This window comes from Nestor notabilis, unplaced genomic scaffold (assembly GCF_000696875.1).
Source record: "Nestor notabilis isolate BGI_N333 unplaced genomic scaffold, ASM69687v1 scaffold18362, whole genome shotgun sequence".
Classification (NCBI taxonomy): domain Eukaryota; kingdom Metazoa; phylum Chordata; class Aves; order Psittaciformes; family Psittacidae; genus Nestor; species Nestor notabilis.
Window position 1 is genome coordinate 20,228 of NW_009919902.1, and position 16,267 is coordinate 36,494.

At 37.7% G+C, this 16,267-nt stretch overlaps 1 protein-coding gene across 1 annotated transcript in view; it reads right to left on the reverse strand.

The window, feature by feature from the left end:
- Positions 1-12,529: 12,529 nt before the first annotated feature.
- LOC104402551 (zinc finger protein 608-like) overlaps positions 12,530-16,267 on the reverse strand; it is a gene marked incomplete at its 3' end in the record, with an annotated part of 34,416 nt that continues 30,678 nt past the window's right edge. The window contains exon 3 of the mRNA XM_010010453.1: positions 12,530-12,785. Coding sequence (XP_010008755.1) covers positions 12,530-12,785 — 256 coding nt within the window. The remainder of the gene's footprint in view (positions 12,786-16,267) is intronic.

Sequence of the window (16,267 nt, forward strand, 5' to 3'; positions counted from 1 at the left end):
TCTGCTAAATGGGAGGTAACTTACACAGATCAACTGTCTGAGCAGCTGAGGTCAATAATGCCTTCAGATATTTTCCTGCTGGAGCCCTGACAAGTGATTCTCAGTTTGTGGCAGTGTACCCTGTCAAAATCATTACTTTAAATATATAATTTTGTATAAAATAAAGGCGTGGACAGCTTTTGTCTGTCTACCATTAAAGTGGTATACGGTAATTAATACTGTAGGTTTCTACTTCACAGATGAAAAAATAATTTGACTAGAGGCACTTTCAACAGTTGCCCATAAATCAGCCCACTCTCAAGAGTTCAACTCAAGAGTTATTGTGTCTATTGTGCATCTTAAGGTTCAAAGAAAGATTATTCATGCATTCATTCATAGCCAAGAATGTATCCCAGCAATGAAATTTACCCTTCAAAGCTGACCCAAGCTTAACCACTGGATTGACTGAATAATTTAACTGCTCAATGATATGCTATATCCTTTCGCTGAAGATGGTACTTCTGGTGAATTTAGTTAGGTTTAAACCAGTGGTATGTAAATAGCACATATTCCAAAAGTGTAAGCAGCTGCTGCCCACAGACATTGCCAAACTGAATAACAGGAGTGCAAACAAATCTCCCCATGCACAGTTAGGTTTTTTAAAGTATTTAAAAATTGTAGGGTTACAAAATTACTTTTGTGGAAGAAAGAGGCAGAAAATAGATGAAAGCAAAGCTGTTATTTACAGAGAGCCCCTAATAACTGAGTAACGTTGCCAGTGTAAGAACATTAATTCTGTCACCTCCTTTTCATACCCAACAATTTACTTTCCTTTCTGCGCAAAAGGGTTTCTGAGACTAGATGTAATCGTGAAAGGAAAAGCGAGTGTTCTCCTCACATACTAGAAAGTCAGAAGAGTCCTGGCATCAACTTCTCGCCAGTTAGGAGAAGCTATCTGGTGCAGCTAATTCAGCCAACATTCCAGCCTTTCCTAGCTACACTAAGCCAATACAGCTAGACTGAAGATTAAGGACAAGGGAAACAATTACATTGTGTGTTACTGCCAAGGATGCAAAGACTCTAAATCTCCTTGAAGCTGAAAACAAATTAGCAGCTTTGCCTGCATCAAGCTGTCTGTCCAAATGGAGGTTTCTTTTCACAACAGTATTACTAATTGTGCTCCTTGAAGATAAGCTTTGGGTATATAAAAACATTTTCTCTAAGTTATTTCCTGTCACTTGCTTGTCTAGACCAACAGAACCATTTATAATGCAATCACCACCCACTGCTCTGAACAAACTCAAGCACAGATTTACTCCCACCCCTCAAGAGTTCCTCTCCCTCCTTTTTTTTATTAATTTCATGTGCCACTTGCATGTGTAGAATCAAGGTAAGAAGAAATGGCGTTAGTCTGAACCGGAGTTCATGTTTCATAAAAATGCACCATCAGTTGGTAAATCTGAGCCGCCGTGGCACCTCAATCTTTATCTGAGGGAGTAACTGCCTGTCGGTTCTTGTGGAAAAACCTCCAGATGGGGTACCGTGAAATAAATTACTAAAATGCCACACAACTTCACTCCCACTGCCAGGAGGAATGTGTTTGCAGGGGTGGTGCAGTCACTCAAAATGCGTTTCAAGTCTGCTGGCATCTGCAGTTTCTCTGGTCAGCAAGAATCCATACCTTGGTGTAACACCACAATGGTTGAGGACATCAGAACTTTGAGCACTGGAGAAAGGAAAATTCAAAGAACCTGGTCTGCACAGCTTTTGTGACACACACGCCCATACACACACAACGGTGAGGAGACTGCTCTCAAATAAGAAATGAAGGTTTGATGTGGGAAGTTCCTGAAAGACATAGGCTGGAAGGAAATGCCCGCAGGTCAGCATGCCTCTGCCTCACATGCTGGGTCCTTGGAAGTTGGCAGCTCCCTGTGGACCTCTCAGCCTTCCACCAGCACTTGCAGGTACAGCTTTGCTGATGCCTCTTCTCTCCCCACCAGGACAATGTTTGAACACTTTCCCAGCTACATCTGTTTCTAACAAATCCTGGCTAGCCAACCTAATGAAAAACAAACTGCTATGCCACTATGTTTCAAAACCAGGATCTTTCGTCTTATGTAGCCTTCCACTCTAGAAGAAATAGGGCCTAACTGGGGCTGGCAAAAATTGGTGAAGTTGAAAAAGCTCGGAAATTAGCTACTGTCAAAGAACTAAACTATACTTGCCACTTCAGAATCACAGAGGTCTGACATGCTTAAAAATACTGAATTCTTAATTTTTACAAGACTAACAAGAAAAACTTTCCTTTCCTTTATACAACAATGGAAAAATGAAAGGCTTTTTCAAGTGTGTGCAGAGCATGCTGAAATGTAATCCTCTCGGGATTCAACAAAAATGATCTGATTTGCATTAAGCAACAAAACAACAGTAGCTTCCACTGGCTTTAGTTCAGGTTGTATCACCTCTAAATACCGGTCCCTAGCTGGGAATATTTGCAACCCAGGAACAATTGTTTGGTTTGGTGTTTTGTTTTTTTGTTTTGGTTTGGGTTGGTTGGTTGGTTGGTTTTTGTTTGCTTGTTTGTGGGTTGTTTGGTTTTGTTTTGTTTTTTTGTTTTTTTGTTTTTTTGGTTTTGTGTGTGTGTGTGTGCGCATGTGTGTATTTTAGTTCTATTGTTTTGGTTGTTTTTAATTTCTCAGGCTTGTAATCCATGACACTTCTTACTCTGAAGCTAAATGAAGTCTACCAACATCCAGTGGTTCTTCTGGATGAAACTGGCTTGGATGCTCACAAACTTGTACTGGCTCCACTGCCACAGGTCGTGGTTTGAACAAAAGTTCTCAAGGAGCAAGTATTAATTCACTGCAAAACTGTCTCACAAACCACAGAACCTACAGTCATGACTTTCAGGACTTTAATAAAATTGTAGAGAATAACCTAGAAAATTGGATGGTTTTTTAAAATCCGTAACACACATTAGAAGTAAAACTCTGCTAAGGGTTGACACCAGCTTATCTCTTCCCTGAGGAAAATAGCTCCTTTAGTGAAACCTGAGACTCCCTTTTCTGTTTCTAAAACCTCCCAACTAGAGGGGGTCACACAGCCTCAGGCTTTAAAAGATCCACAAAAGCCAGCTGTATATGAATGCAAGGTTAAGAAGCACAGGCCCAGTCACTGTAGGGGAAAGTAAACAGGCAGTAAAATGTAATTACTTGTTTCTACCTACTTAAATGCTGAATACAAGTGACTGGGTGGAAAAAAAAAAAAAAAAAACCAAACACCTCTAGATTAACTGAGGACTGATCTAGAACTGCCCCTGCTTGAAACCGATTCTCCACAGTGCTTGTCCTCAGTGTTAGGGACCAGCTACAGAATGGCCATGAACTCCCAACTAACTTCAGTTCCATTTTATTAATGGAGATTTTTATACTATTAGCCAAGTCACTAGAAAAGACACAAATGGCCTCATCAGCCTGATAATGCCCATAGAGAAACAACAAAACTCAAACAAAAGAAAATCACTTAAATACTGGAAAACAGCACCCCAAGCAAAGCCATAGTAAACTTCCCAACTAAGCATAACAAGTAACTGATCTCTATTAAAACAAAAACAAACAAACAAAAGTAGGGGAAAAGAAGGCTTTTCTTAAAAATTCTTTTTTGTTCTCATCACATCTTTAACAAGAGTGGTAATTTCTGCCATTAAAATTTAATTCTATAGCCTTTTATTTCAATAGCTATGTACCCTTAAAAATTCTTTGTGATTTAAATTTACAAATAATAAATTTGTAAATACAAACCAGTGTTACTTTTGATGGATATACAAGTGTTTCTGCTTTAGTTGATACTCCTAAAAAACCCACCCAAACCAACCCAAACCCACAGAATTAAAGCGAAGTGTTCTAGTACTGACCTTTTAGTTTTATTCCAGATGGTTTTGGTGTTTTTTCCCCCAAATCTCATGGCATTTGGTGATAAAAAATTGATGAACCTCAATTATGGTTTCCATTGCAACCCTAGCTTTAGCAAATCTAGACCTAGTTTTTCAGTCTAAATCAAGAAAGCAATTTCCCTTGATCTATCCTTTTTTTATATATTCTTTGCTATCACACTCAACCTCTACCTTTCCTGTCTCCCTTTTTTAGAACAAAAATATAAGCTGTAATTTTTTAATAACACTGAAGGCCAAAGAACTCTTCACTGTTCAAAACTTTTTAAATTGAGGCTTTCCTTCTGCTTTTTGGATCACCAAGAGTTCCAGACTAGTAGCTAGTTACAATCACATCAGAAATAACTGGAAAGAATTATGAATATGCCCTCAGGGCGACAAAATGTAAGTTTCCAGTGATTATAAAAAATGAAAAGCTGGCCATGAGGCCAGCCACTGATCTTACACAAGCAAGCTAGTCCCAGTGCCAAAAGCAGCTTTTCAGTACACAGCCTGAAACAAAGGGAAAATTTAATTAGAAAAAAAAAATTATTAAATTGGTATTAATCTGTATTAGCAAAAACATACAGTTCTGCAACTGAGAGAACCTCCTATTGTTCACCGCTGTGATACTTAGAAGTAGAACAAAACTGGAAGATCACAGCTTGTCCTGAGTAGCTAAACTATGACAAAGTTAGAGTGACTGCGAGAACATCTTTAAATAAGTTAATAATAAATTGATAAATAAGTTTATAAATGGTTAATAAATGAGTTTAATCCCTGAACAACACCAGTTAAAGATACCATTTTAGTTGTGCTTTCATTCCTTACTCCAGTGGTATTTATTTTGTAAGAAAACACTTGCACACATACACACTTTCTTCATTAGAAATCACCTCTCCCCCCTGCTATCTACAAATCTAAACACCACATGTTGCAAGTATTTTTTACTGGAACGGTCCCACTTCTAAGCAATCTGCTGCTATTTAGATTTCGCTTTTGAGCAGTAAATGCTCAAAACTGTTGCTTTTCTTAAAGCAACTCCTTCAGTGTTCATAACCTCACTGCTTGAGCAGGCTCAGTTTCACATTCAAATAGCTCCAAGCAAATGTTTCCAATTTCAATTAGCCTCCTTCCTTTCTCTATGCACCCTCCCTGCCCCCCTATGCTTGTTTGTAAAAGGGATAATTTTCTATACATGTACAAGCAGCGCAGGGGAGCATTCCTTTGTAGCAGCCTCACAATATACAGCTTTTTATGTAAGCACTGTCTGGAATTTGTTAAGTTTTTTCATTCTCTGCTTTAGGTTATACAAAGAGAGTTGAACCTAGTCTTCTCACTGAGCTGTAAATGTGGCATTTGCCAAGTTCCTTTAGAAAAGCTGGCCATTCCTATCCTGGCTAAATAAGACCATTTGGATATTTTTGGTCAGTTACTGCAACTGTACTGTGGCTATGCTCTGCTTAGCATTACATACCTATCTGTAAGAGTGAAGCAACAAGGCAAGCACTAGGCAGCAAACAAACCACACATCCCTCCATGAAATAGCCATGTACAGCCTCTCTCAATGAAGTTGCAGGACTAGCACTAGTTAGACCCTGCAGTGCGTGTATGTTCAAGGAGGAACTCTGACATTTAAATACCAAATATATACACAAATTTCTCAAGTGCTTTTCTTCCAGTTGTGGTCTGAAATTTTCAAAAATCTGTGAAGCAAATGTGTTGGTGAGGAATGCAAGAGGTAATGAACTAGCTTGACTTCTCCACTACATTAAGAAAGCCTGGAAATTAGCAATATTTGTACCTAATTTTTTTCCTTCTCCCTCTCCCCCATGTTCCAGATCTTCACTAATCTGTGATGCTTTCCATCACCTACACAAATGCTTTAAACTTAAATTACTATTTACATGAATAATTGAATATTTCTGGAAAAATTAATGCTTTATACAAGAATCAGAATTAAACTCAAAGAGGTCAAAGTATCTCCCATCTGACATATAGGTCTGCGAACAGGGCACATCCGTAGCCTATTTTCCATTTCTGCTTCATTTAAAAGGTGTATACTGACATGATTTATTTACCGTTTGCTGTGAACAAAGAGCCTGCGAGGGTTGGTTACCGTAGCCCAGCTGATTCATGGCAACTCATTAAAGCCACATTAATTCAACCATGTGCACCTGGTTCATAAGAGCCAGTCCCAATGGTTTCAAACCATTTTAAGGAGCTTCTGTAGATACACTGGGTTGGGCTCTATTTGCTTCATTTATTTTAGATGAAATCACTATCAGATAGACTGCAAATGGTTTTCTAATCGGAAAATTGAAAATGTCCAACAGGGTAATGGTTGGATTTGATAATCTTAAAGGTGTTTTCCAACCTAAATGATTCTATGAGTTGGTCAAAACCAGTCCCCTTTCTTATTCTGCCAGCACAAACATTCCGTGTTACAGCAATAAAATACATCAAAATTAGATTACTACCATACTGGCTTTGACCAAGCAGTCCATCTAGTTCTATCCTTGCCTCTAACACTGGCCAGCATTACATATTTCAAATGCACAAGAAATACTGCAGAAGCCAGTTACACGACAATGCCAGAATTTATGTCCCTAAACAAATGTATACACTGATAAGGTCAGGGAAGATACTGAGATGATCAAAAAGGCTGCTCAGTGTATCTACTGCTAAATTTGTATGACAGTCTGAATCCTGAAATGTTAAATTAATAAAATTTTTCTCAGCCTGTGTACATCCCCAAGTACAATCTCCCAAACTCCTTTTGTAAAGTAGATAGAGCTTCCATAAAATACAAACATTTTTATGCAAGACACTGGCTTACCTTTGTGAGCTATAGCCTGTTCATCTTTTGCTACAAGGTTCTATGTAACACATACTAGATGTCTGACTCCAAGTGCATTGGACAGTACAATGAGACACTTGAGGTCTATAAAGATTCACTTGTTTTAGGCTTCCTTAAATCCACTGATTTATTGGGTCTGATATCACAGGCAGTAGAAAGAGGAAAAATTAAATGTAACATCTCAAAATACAAACACATGTATAGGCTTTTTCAAAACACATGACATTTTTATACTGGCTGACACTCATTCTGGTAGCCAGATAACTCACATGACAGTAGAAACAGCTGGATTTCAGGCGTTCTGTTAACGCAGCTAACAACCCCAACCCTATCTTCTCCAGAAACCACTTCTCTGTAATACAGACATAACAAAGCCTGATTATTGAGCAAAGCTCTTTATGCTTCTCTCCCATAAAAATACCCACTGTCTTTCAATTCTGAAGTGAATATGGTGGTTAACAATGCCAAACCAAAGCCTCCTGTATCCAGCAAGTCAGTGGTCTATATCACACAAAGACACAACATAAATGCATCCAGTCTGAAAGCTTACCTGTATTTGACAACTGTATCACTTGGTTTAATAAAGGCTATTATCTCTCCCCATAAACCTTGCCTGATCCCAAAACAACAGTGTGATTTAATCATATTTATCTTAATTTCATAGAATGGTTTGGGTTAGAAAGGACCATAAGGCCGTCTAGTTCCAAGCCTCCTGCCATGGACAGGGACACCTTCCTCTAGACCAGGTTGCTCCAAGCCCCATCCAGCCTGGCCTTGAACACTGCCAGGGATGGGACATTTCCACTAATTACTGCAATGTTCTTTGATAAAACAGATTAAAAAAAAAAAAAAAAAATCTCAAATTTCTGCATTTACTTGCTCATATATTTGACATGTCATTACAATTTTCATTGTTTCATCATGCCTTTGTATTTGTGAAAGTAGGAAAATGTGGCTATTAAACACACATTGCTAAGGGGAATCAGAGGCAGTCAGACTACTCATTCTTCTCATTCTGTTTCTATAGACACATACACACCCTTACTTATCACACATGTACAATCACATACATAATCAAAGACATTTAAAACAGACTGTTCTTCTAAAATAGTTTTTGGAAATCAAACACCACATAATAAGGCAGGAAAGAATCCACATCAGCTCTTTGCAACACGTATGTTTTCAAAACAACACCTATGTATTTTAGTTGCAAAAGTGGCTGGGTGGGAAATCCATACACAACAATACCAGGCATGCCCCTTTGTCATCTAAGTGTTCTCTTTCCTACTGAAAATTTCTGCAAAATAGTGTCAGAACTGATGCTGGGAGAATACCCTGGAGATGATCCAACCAGATTTCTGAGTTCCAGCAGAGTCCTATTTCTCACATTTGACAACTAGTCTCAAGTCATAAAAATCAACAAGCTAACTCTGGTAAGAGGACACTTTAAAAAATACAACTTATTTTCCCATTATTTGTTACTGAACAACGAGCATGTTGTACCCAAACTGCACAAAGAGGAAGAATATGACTGCAGCAATGTGACAACTAGTAACGCTGCATGTAGACAGCTCGTTCTGCACACAAAGGCAGCAAGGTGACGGATGGCTGTCTCCTACACAGTTTTCAGCCAAACAAGACATCATCATCAGAACTAGTGCTTCCCACATCTAATGGCAGACTCTACTGCTAGATGCAGAACCAAAGCCAGGACATAACCGAGGCCAACTGCATGTGAGAAACTAAACAAAAAAGCAAGCAATAAGCAATTTACAAAGTTGGTTGGTGGTTTCCCTTTTTTCTGGGCCATTTTTATTTCCTCCAGGCAGTAAGAAGCAATTACTACTTTTTCCAAAACTGTTTTCCCAGAAGATAATTGCACAATTTAGTAAGTACCTGATTCTAGATAAAGCTTATTTCTTAGTATACGAACACAGACTTTTAGCAGCTGTTTCCCAGAGTATTGTAAGAACCAACCAAACAAAAAATATACGCCAGTAACACTACTAAGCTGGTTTTTGTGAAGGACTATAACCATTACTGGATGGTAGTTTCTGGTGCCAAATACCCACATCAGCTGCCGACTTGCAGGTTGACATGCCCATAACCATTTCTCATTCCACTGCTTCAAGGTAGCTTCAACTAATTCCTTCAATATTATTGTCTAAAGCCATTAACACCACTGCAGACACATTATCAAGTCATACCCAAACAAGGTTGTATGCAGGTGAAAATGCCTACAGCATACATATGTAAAAATTAAACACTACACAACTTCCTAGTGCAACTGAGAAATGCCCACATGGTAACTAGCAGTCTCAATTATATGAGTAACCAGCTATGGTTAGTTACAAAGCCTTGTAATAAAATGTGACAGACTTCAGATGCCAGCTTCCCTTACACGTCTTAAGATTGAAACACGCTGGGAAAATGGTGTGGTTTATTAAATCTGTCGATCAAGTGAACTGAATAGATTGGCATAGAATAAATGAAAAGAGCTGTAGTAACAACGCTCTTTTGATCTGCCAGTTTTGTCTGAAATCCAATGCTGCTTTACACCAAAAATATTACTAATAAAACCAAACATCATTCTTTTTCTGACTTTGAAGAACTAATGCAAAAGAACCTGACAACTTGTTTAACATTCCTAAAATAAAATTGGTTATTTCAGACACCAAAAACATTCAAAACATGAATTCTCAAGCATATGCCTTGTCCATTTTAACGCTTACATTACATTTAATAATGAGTTCTATATAAACTATATAATTTCATCTTTCTCTACGCACTCTACCGTTCTTATTATAACAACTGTGATCACCACATCCTTTTTGTACTTGCATTCCCAAAGCTAGCTGCTGCAGCATATGAAGGTTGCTCAGCAGCACATTTGGTTCATAGTTCCCATATGCCATAGAGTATGCAGACATGCTACAAGCCTATTCTAATCACCTCACGACTCATCTTAGTAAAATTAGATACAAAGTAATTCAGGTATCTGAAAACACAAGCCAAGGTCAGAAATGTTGATATCTTAACTTCTTATAATTGTTTTACGTTAAAAATTTATCAGATATATACACAGCTAGAAGGTATCAGTTTGCATGTGTGTTTTTAATAGGTTTGGAAAGCAGTGAAAGGAGTGAATATGAAACAAACATATGGGCATCAAAAAATAATTCTTTTATTTCAGTTGGTCATTATGAACGTCAAGATGGTTTTAGATGACACCAATTACAAAGATTGCAGTTAGAGTATCTACCTCAATTTACCTGGATTTACCTCAATTTAGGAAAGGTCATGTTCTGGCCTAATTGAAATCAAAATCATAACTGGAATATTGAGTATCTGATAATCTTCTGTTAAACAGAACACCCATCTGCACCCTGTTTTCTAAAATTTGGCAGAAATGGCTTCACACAAGCTGGTACATAGCTGCTTTCATGAACATGTCAGAAAATTTGAAAACAGATAAATATGTTCCAGTATCTGAAAGGGGCCTACAAGGATGCTGGGGAGGGACTCTTCATTAGGGACTCTAGTGGTAGGACAAAGGGTAATGGGTTTAAACTTAGACAGGGGAAGTTTAGGTTAGATATAAGGAAGAAGTTCTTCACAGTGAGGGTGATGAGGCACTGAAACAGGTTGCCCAAGGAAGTTGTGAATGCTCCAAACCTGGAGGAGTTTAAGGCCAGGCTGGACAGAGCCTTGGGCAACATAGTTTAGTGTGTGGTGTCCCTGCTCATGGCAGGGGGGTTGGAACTAGATGATCTTAAGGTCCTTTCCAACCCTAACTATTCTATGATTCTATGATTCTATGATTCTATATACATGTGTATGCCCCAAACATCAAAACTGAATTAAAATGCAAAAATGATCATTAGGAACTCGTTTTTTTGTAATAAAGCGTTGATTGTGAACACTGGGAAAACAGTAAAATTTATGTTATTCTCTTGTCAGCAGGAGTCTGAAACAGGAAGCCACAAAAGGCACAGTACAACCATACAAGATGAAATTGTATCAATTATCTTCAGTCTCTTAATCTACATTCTACCTATATTTCTAGAGTATTTTAGAATCCCATTTTACTTATTATCGTAGTCACTCATAGCTGTAGTGTTGCCAAACAGTACTCGTAAAGCCGTGAAAACAGGCACATTCTAAACCATTTTGCTTAAACATACGATCACTGAACTCTTGAGTTGTTTCAGAAAATCGTTTTAGACCAACCAGGAGAAGGTTAAGGAAGTTAATTTCTATTAACTAACAAGAGTTTTTAAACCAGTAGAGTGCTGAGACACTGGTAAGTGGAATGTCATCCGACCAGAATGTGCTTTTTTTAGTAGTTCATTTCTGGTGCCAAACCTTTAACAAGGCAGGCTTCTTAAATTGAGTGGGGTCAGAAGTTTAGTTATTCAGCAAGAATAACACTATTAACAGCTACTGCTCTTTCATGTCAACACAGTTAGCACCCACACGTTCCAGCTCTGTTTAAAACAGGCCAGTCAAGGAAGACTGGAGCTGCTAAGGGCAGTCATCTCTGCAGTGATATTTTTAAACAGAATTTATACTGTGCTTTAGAAACAATCTAAAAGGATCAATCTACCTTATGAATCTGCTGTAGACATACACAGAGAGAAAGATGGATGGATGAAAGCATATAAAAGCAAGTAAATCTGACTCTCTCTATTGATTTTTGAGAGGACAACATAGAGCACTTTGGTGAGGTCTTATATATCACTGTAAAGGACCAAATGCCATTGCGTGTATTTCTGAAGGATGTCAGGATTTCTCATGAAGCAATGCACTGTTGTATTCTTTCATTATATCCCTTTGTAAACAATCTTGTTTTCTCTGTTGAAGGAGGTAGGTCACTAAAAATTAAATAATCCTCAAAACAAACATAAGAACAATCAAAGGAAGACTCTCAAGCAGCTGTTACTAGAGAAATCCAATATTACTAAAGCAAAAATTGCAAAAGTTTAGTGTACACATGCAGTATTTTTAGCATTACCCGGAGAAAGCTGGTATTTTAATAATGAACTTGTGAAAACCAAAATGGCAAAATCTGCGTATCACAGCATAATCCCCTTCCTACTTACTTTGTTCTAAATCATAGCAAATCAACGTTTAATATTCCCCAAAGCTCTCCAGCACTCCTACTTGGCCTTCAAAGGATATTAATGAAAACGCTCTGGTTTAGATAGCACTTCTTCACCAGATGGAACACTTCAAGCAAGAATGCTTTCCTCTTAAGGCATGTTTCAAACAACCAAAATGCAAACAATAGACATATCAAACTGAATTTCTGCAGGGTCTCAGAGACTTCTATTTTATGTAATAGTGACATTTTTTTATCACAGTGTCTGAATTTCAAAATACTCAGCTTTCAAAGTTTTAATCTAAACTATTCATATATCCACTCCTATCACATATACTTCCCTCATTTATGCTATTCTATTAGCATAAATTCTATTCTACTTCTCCATATGCTTTTTCTCAATATAGTAATCGGAAACAATTCTGTTTTAACTGGGGCTGCCTGGTAGGTCATTTCGAAAATATAGTTGCTTAAATAGTGAAAAAACTGACTTTTTTTTTTTAATAAAAACTCACTAATTGAACTACAAAGCTGCGCTGCTATTGTTCATGATTGCCTGCCGACAGACTATCAAGTCCTTAGCACCATGGCAGATAGAACAAAGTCTCCTCCTCATTAACATATCTCACAAAAAAATCTAATGGAAAAAACAATTTACCTTCTTCAGTTTCATGCCACACAATTCCTTCCAGGTTCACACTGGTCCCGGGCTCACAGGGTCCAAGGCATTCAGGTTCTGTCACTACTCCAACCTCACAAGTATTTACACCCACTGAACGAGTCCGTACCAAAAGCTGCTCGACTGGTGCTGCAATATTGGATGAAGATGGAGAAAAGTAGGAAGGCAGAATCTGAGGTGTGATACTGCTGGAAATCGGAGGTGGAGGTGCAGGTACTGTAAACAGGGTATCAACCTGAAAACAACAGACAAACTTACTATAATGGTGCTGTCAGATTTAAAACAACACAAAACAAAAAGAAAGAAACAAATAAATACATTAGGAAGATTAAAAAAAAAAAAAAAAAGCCCAGTTTGCTGAGATCGCATTTGCGTATGCAGGGATTTTGTGTATCATGGGTAATTTCAGTCTTACAGGTTTATTTTTTTTGACATCAGCCCAATTGCTGCACATGAAAAATTAACTACAAAAATACCTATCATGCTAAACAGGGCAAATTGCTAAGTTTCTACAAGACTATTCCCTGTTGTCATAGACCACTAGTATGAAATAATAATACATTTTAAAAACAAGGATTAAGGCCACTTTTTTCTTGGCACTGACAGAGACTGATTTATGGATGGAAATTAATTTTGCAAACTGGGAACTTCATTTTCTATTTAAAGAAAAACATTTATAAAGACAGTACAAAGATATATAAATGCCATTTTTTCATGTGCATCACAGAGAAATTAGCACTTGGAACAATTATAATATGCATATGGCATCCAATATAATCTCTTGTTATCCAATCATTTAAAATACATTAGGATCACCCACCGAACAGCTTACAGGTAACATTTACATCTTTCTACTTGAAATAACAGATGAGAACTTTTACAAGAATACATCCAAACACCTTATTTCTCAGGGTTTTCAAACTGCATTTTTGGAAGAATTTAACTCACCAGACAATCGGTTTGTACACAGACAACTCACATAGAGACAGTATCTATATACGAACTGAAGAGGTTATCTTTCCCATATGACTTCCAATATACCCAGAATATCTGCTGCATACAATTTGGCCTGAGGCTTCTCGGGCATTTTACTGTGGCCATAAGGTTCTTTGTCACATAAAAGATAGCTAAATGAGGGTATGAGTGTGCCCACTCAGATAGCTCAACCACTTAAAATTCATGTTTATTTGGCCCACTGGATTATAGATGTCACACCAAGAAATCATTCGTCAATCCAATGATTTTTTTTAAATGGCCACTTTCTAGCTCCTTTCAAAGAGATGATCAAATGTCTTTAAATCTATGCTGTTTATAATTTTGGACCCCCTAAGAAGACTCACCAGAAAAGACATAACGACTGACTGTATGTTCTCATATAGGTTTTGTTCAAATGCATCTTAATGTAGACCAAAGTTAATTCTGCTTTGTTTTAAAGCCAAATTGGCAAATGGGGATACAAACATATGAGTATTATTCTTCTATTATATATCCTTTGTATCACAGATCAGCTCACTTCATCACACAACCACTTTTCATAAAATGGAAATATAAAATTAAAGATAACTTTTTAAAAATGTTCACAGTTCTTCGGCTTTGAGCATTATTCATACATACAAACTAAGAGCCAACATTTTGCGCACACAAGCTGTAAGTGTGCTAAATGAGTTAAAAAAAAAAAGTTTTGTGTGGTCTTTGTATGACCAGCCTGGATTCTGATCTCAATTACACTAGGACTAGGGAAGAAAGAGGAAGGACCTATAACCGCATTCTTCTCCAAACTCCTCGTCATTTGGTGGAGGTTCTTTTTATTTAGGACTAAAATAATCTTCAGGTTAGAGACAGAACAAGGTGGGGAAAAAAATCAAAGTAAAACTTGAATACTAAAAGCATATATTAGAAGTAAAAAACTGCTAATACCAGTAAACTCTACTGAGTCTACTGACACAGAGCTCCTGTGTCATAAAAAAAATGCAGTCAAGCAATGATACCTTGATTATTCTCTTTATGCTGTCGCAATTGCAGGGTTAAAGCACAGGCAAGAACGCTTTGCAGAGCAGGCTTGAATGCACACAGGCAAGTCAAATATCAACTGACCCCAACAGCAGCTGTTACTTGTAATTTTTAATAGTAAGCATGACATAAAATCATAACCATGTATGCCTAGAATGGAGGGATATGGATGCTACACGATACAGATTCTGTCTGTCTGATGCCAAGTGGAGGCAAACAGTTGGATGGCATACAGCCCTGCTCCTTGGCGCGGGCTGCATAATGGGGCTCTTACAATGAAACGGGGTCAACATGTACCCCAGGCTTAATTCTGAGGAGTTCTTAACGTATCTTACTTCAAGCTAGAATAGAATCAGGAACTGGCAGGTAAATGGAGCCTACTGCTTAAGAAAAGCTAAGCCACACCCCTTTATAGAACCATGAAATGGTGATGTTTGATAGTTTACATGCTGTTTTGTAAAGCTGTGTAAACCATTTTGTAAATCTGTGTAAAACCTCCTACTACACATGCAACATTATTCTTCCATAAAATATACTCATGACGAAGCCAGAAAAAAACCCAAAATGTTTGCTATTATCATAGTAAACTAGCCAATGTTTTAAATGAATGTAGACTGCATTGGCAGATGCGTCTTCCATTTTCCCAGTATTATAAACAGTAAGGGGGAGCTAAAGAAAGCACAGATTTGACAGTGTACCCTACTAAGTTCTTTGTTGCAAATATTTGTACTCAGTTCTGGTTTATTTAGACCTACTAATAAATTTTCATGTTTTCCATGAAACACAGAGGACATGGCCAGAGAGTGACTACTGCAGTAAAAAGTGCTGTTGCTCTGTGAATTAAAACACTATCACTTTGGTAGAAAATTAAGTAGACATTTACTGCCACTGAGCTTCACATTCGTTCCACGAATACAACTTCACTCATTAGAAAAAAACATGCTAAGCTTAAATATTGCTCCAGTTTTCCATGTTTTAAAATTATCCTGTCTTGTTTGATAATCGTAACGGCAGCACAGCAAAGAGGTGGTTCTCAGCGATCACTGTAGTGACACAGTTGTTTTCATGAATTCTCCAAAGGGCACTGATGTAAGCTATTAGAGGCAAAGAGAGGCAGGAAGGCTGCCATCTCCAGTGGAAAAAAAGGCACATAAGACTAACATCTGGTGGTGGCAGTCTGTCAAACTGAGGAAAGTTAATGTCAAGAACAGATGCTCTGCAGTTTCTCACTGTTATTTTTGCATGATTATTCCCAGGTGTTGGCGCATACTGAGCAGTAGTCTTGCTGTTTATCACATGAGAGATTCCAGTATGAGATTGAAAATCTGAATCGAGGAAGGTTATTTACATAGATGCTTTCTTTATACACATAATCAAAGAGCTCCAAAAAAGACAGAAATATTCAAGCAATATTTTCTTCATTCACCTAATTCCAAGAGCCTTTGAGAGCTGATTAGTGACAAAGGCTGAAAAGCTGGAGTGTTTTTCATGGCAGCTTTCCACTGCCAAGTGTTTGATTGTATCACAGAGCTATGGCTCTTAGCAGTAGAAAGCTCTCAGAACATTAAGAATGACTGCCAAGTAATGTAGTGAGTGCTCCATGGGTATCTCCTCTATCTGAACATGAAAAATAAATAAATAAATACATAAATTTGGTGGCTGTGTAACATTAGTCACTATGAAGAAAAGCATATGGAAGAGAGAGGA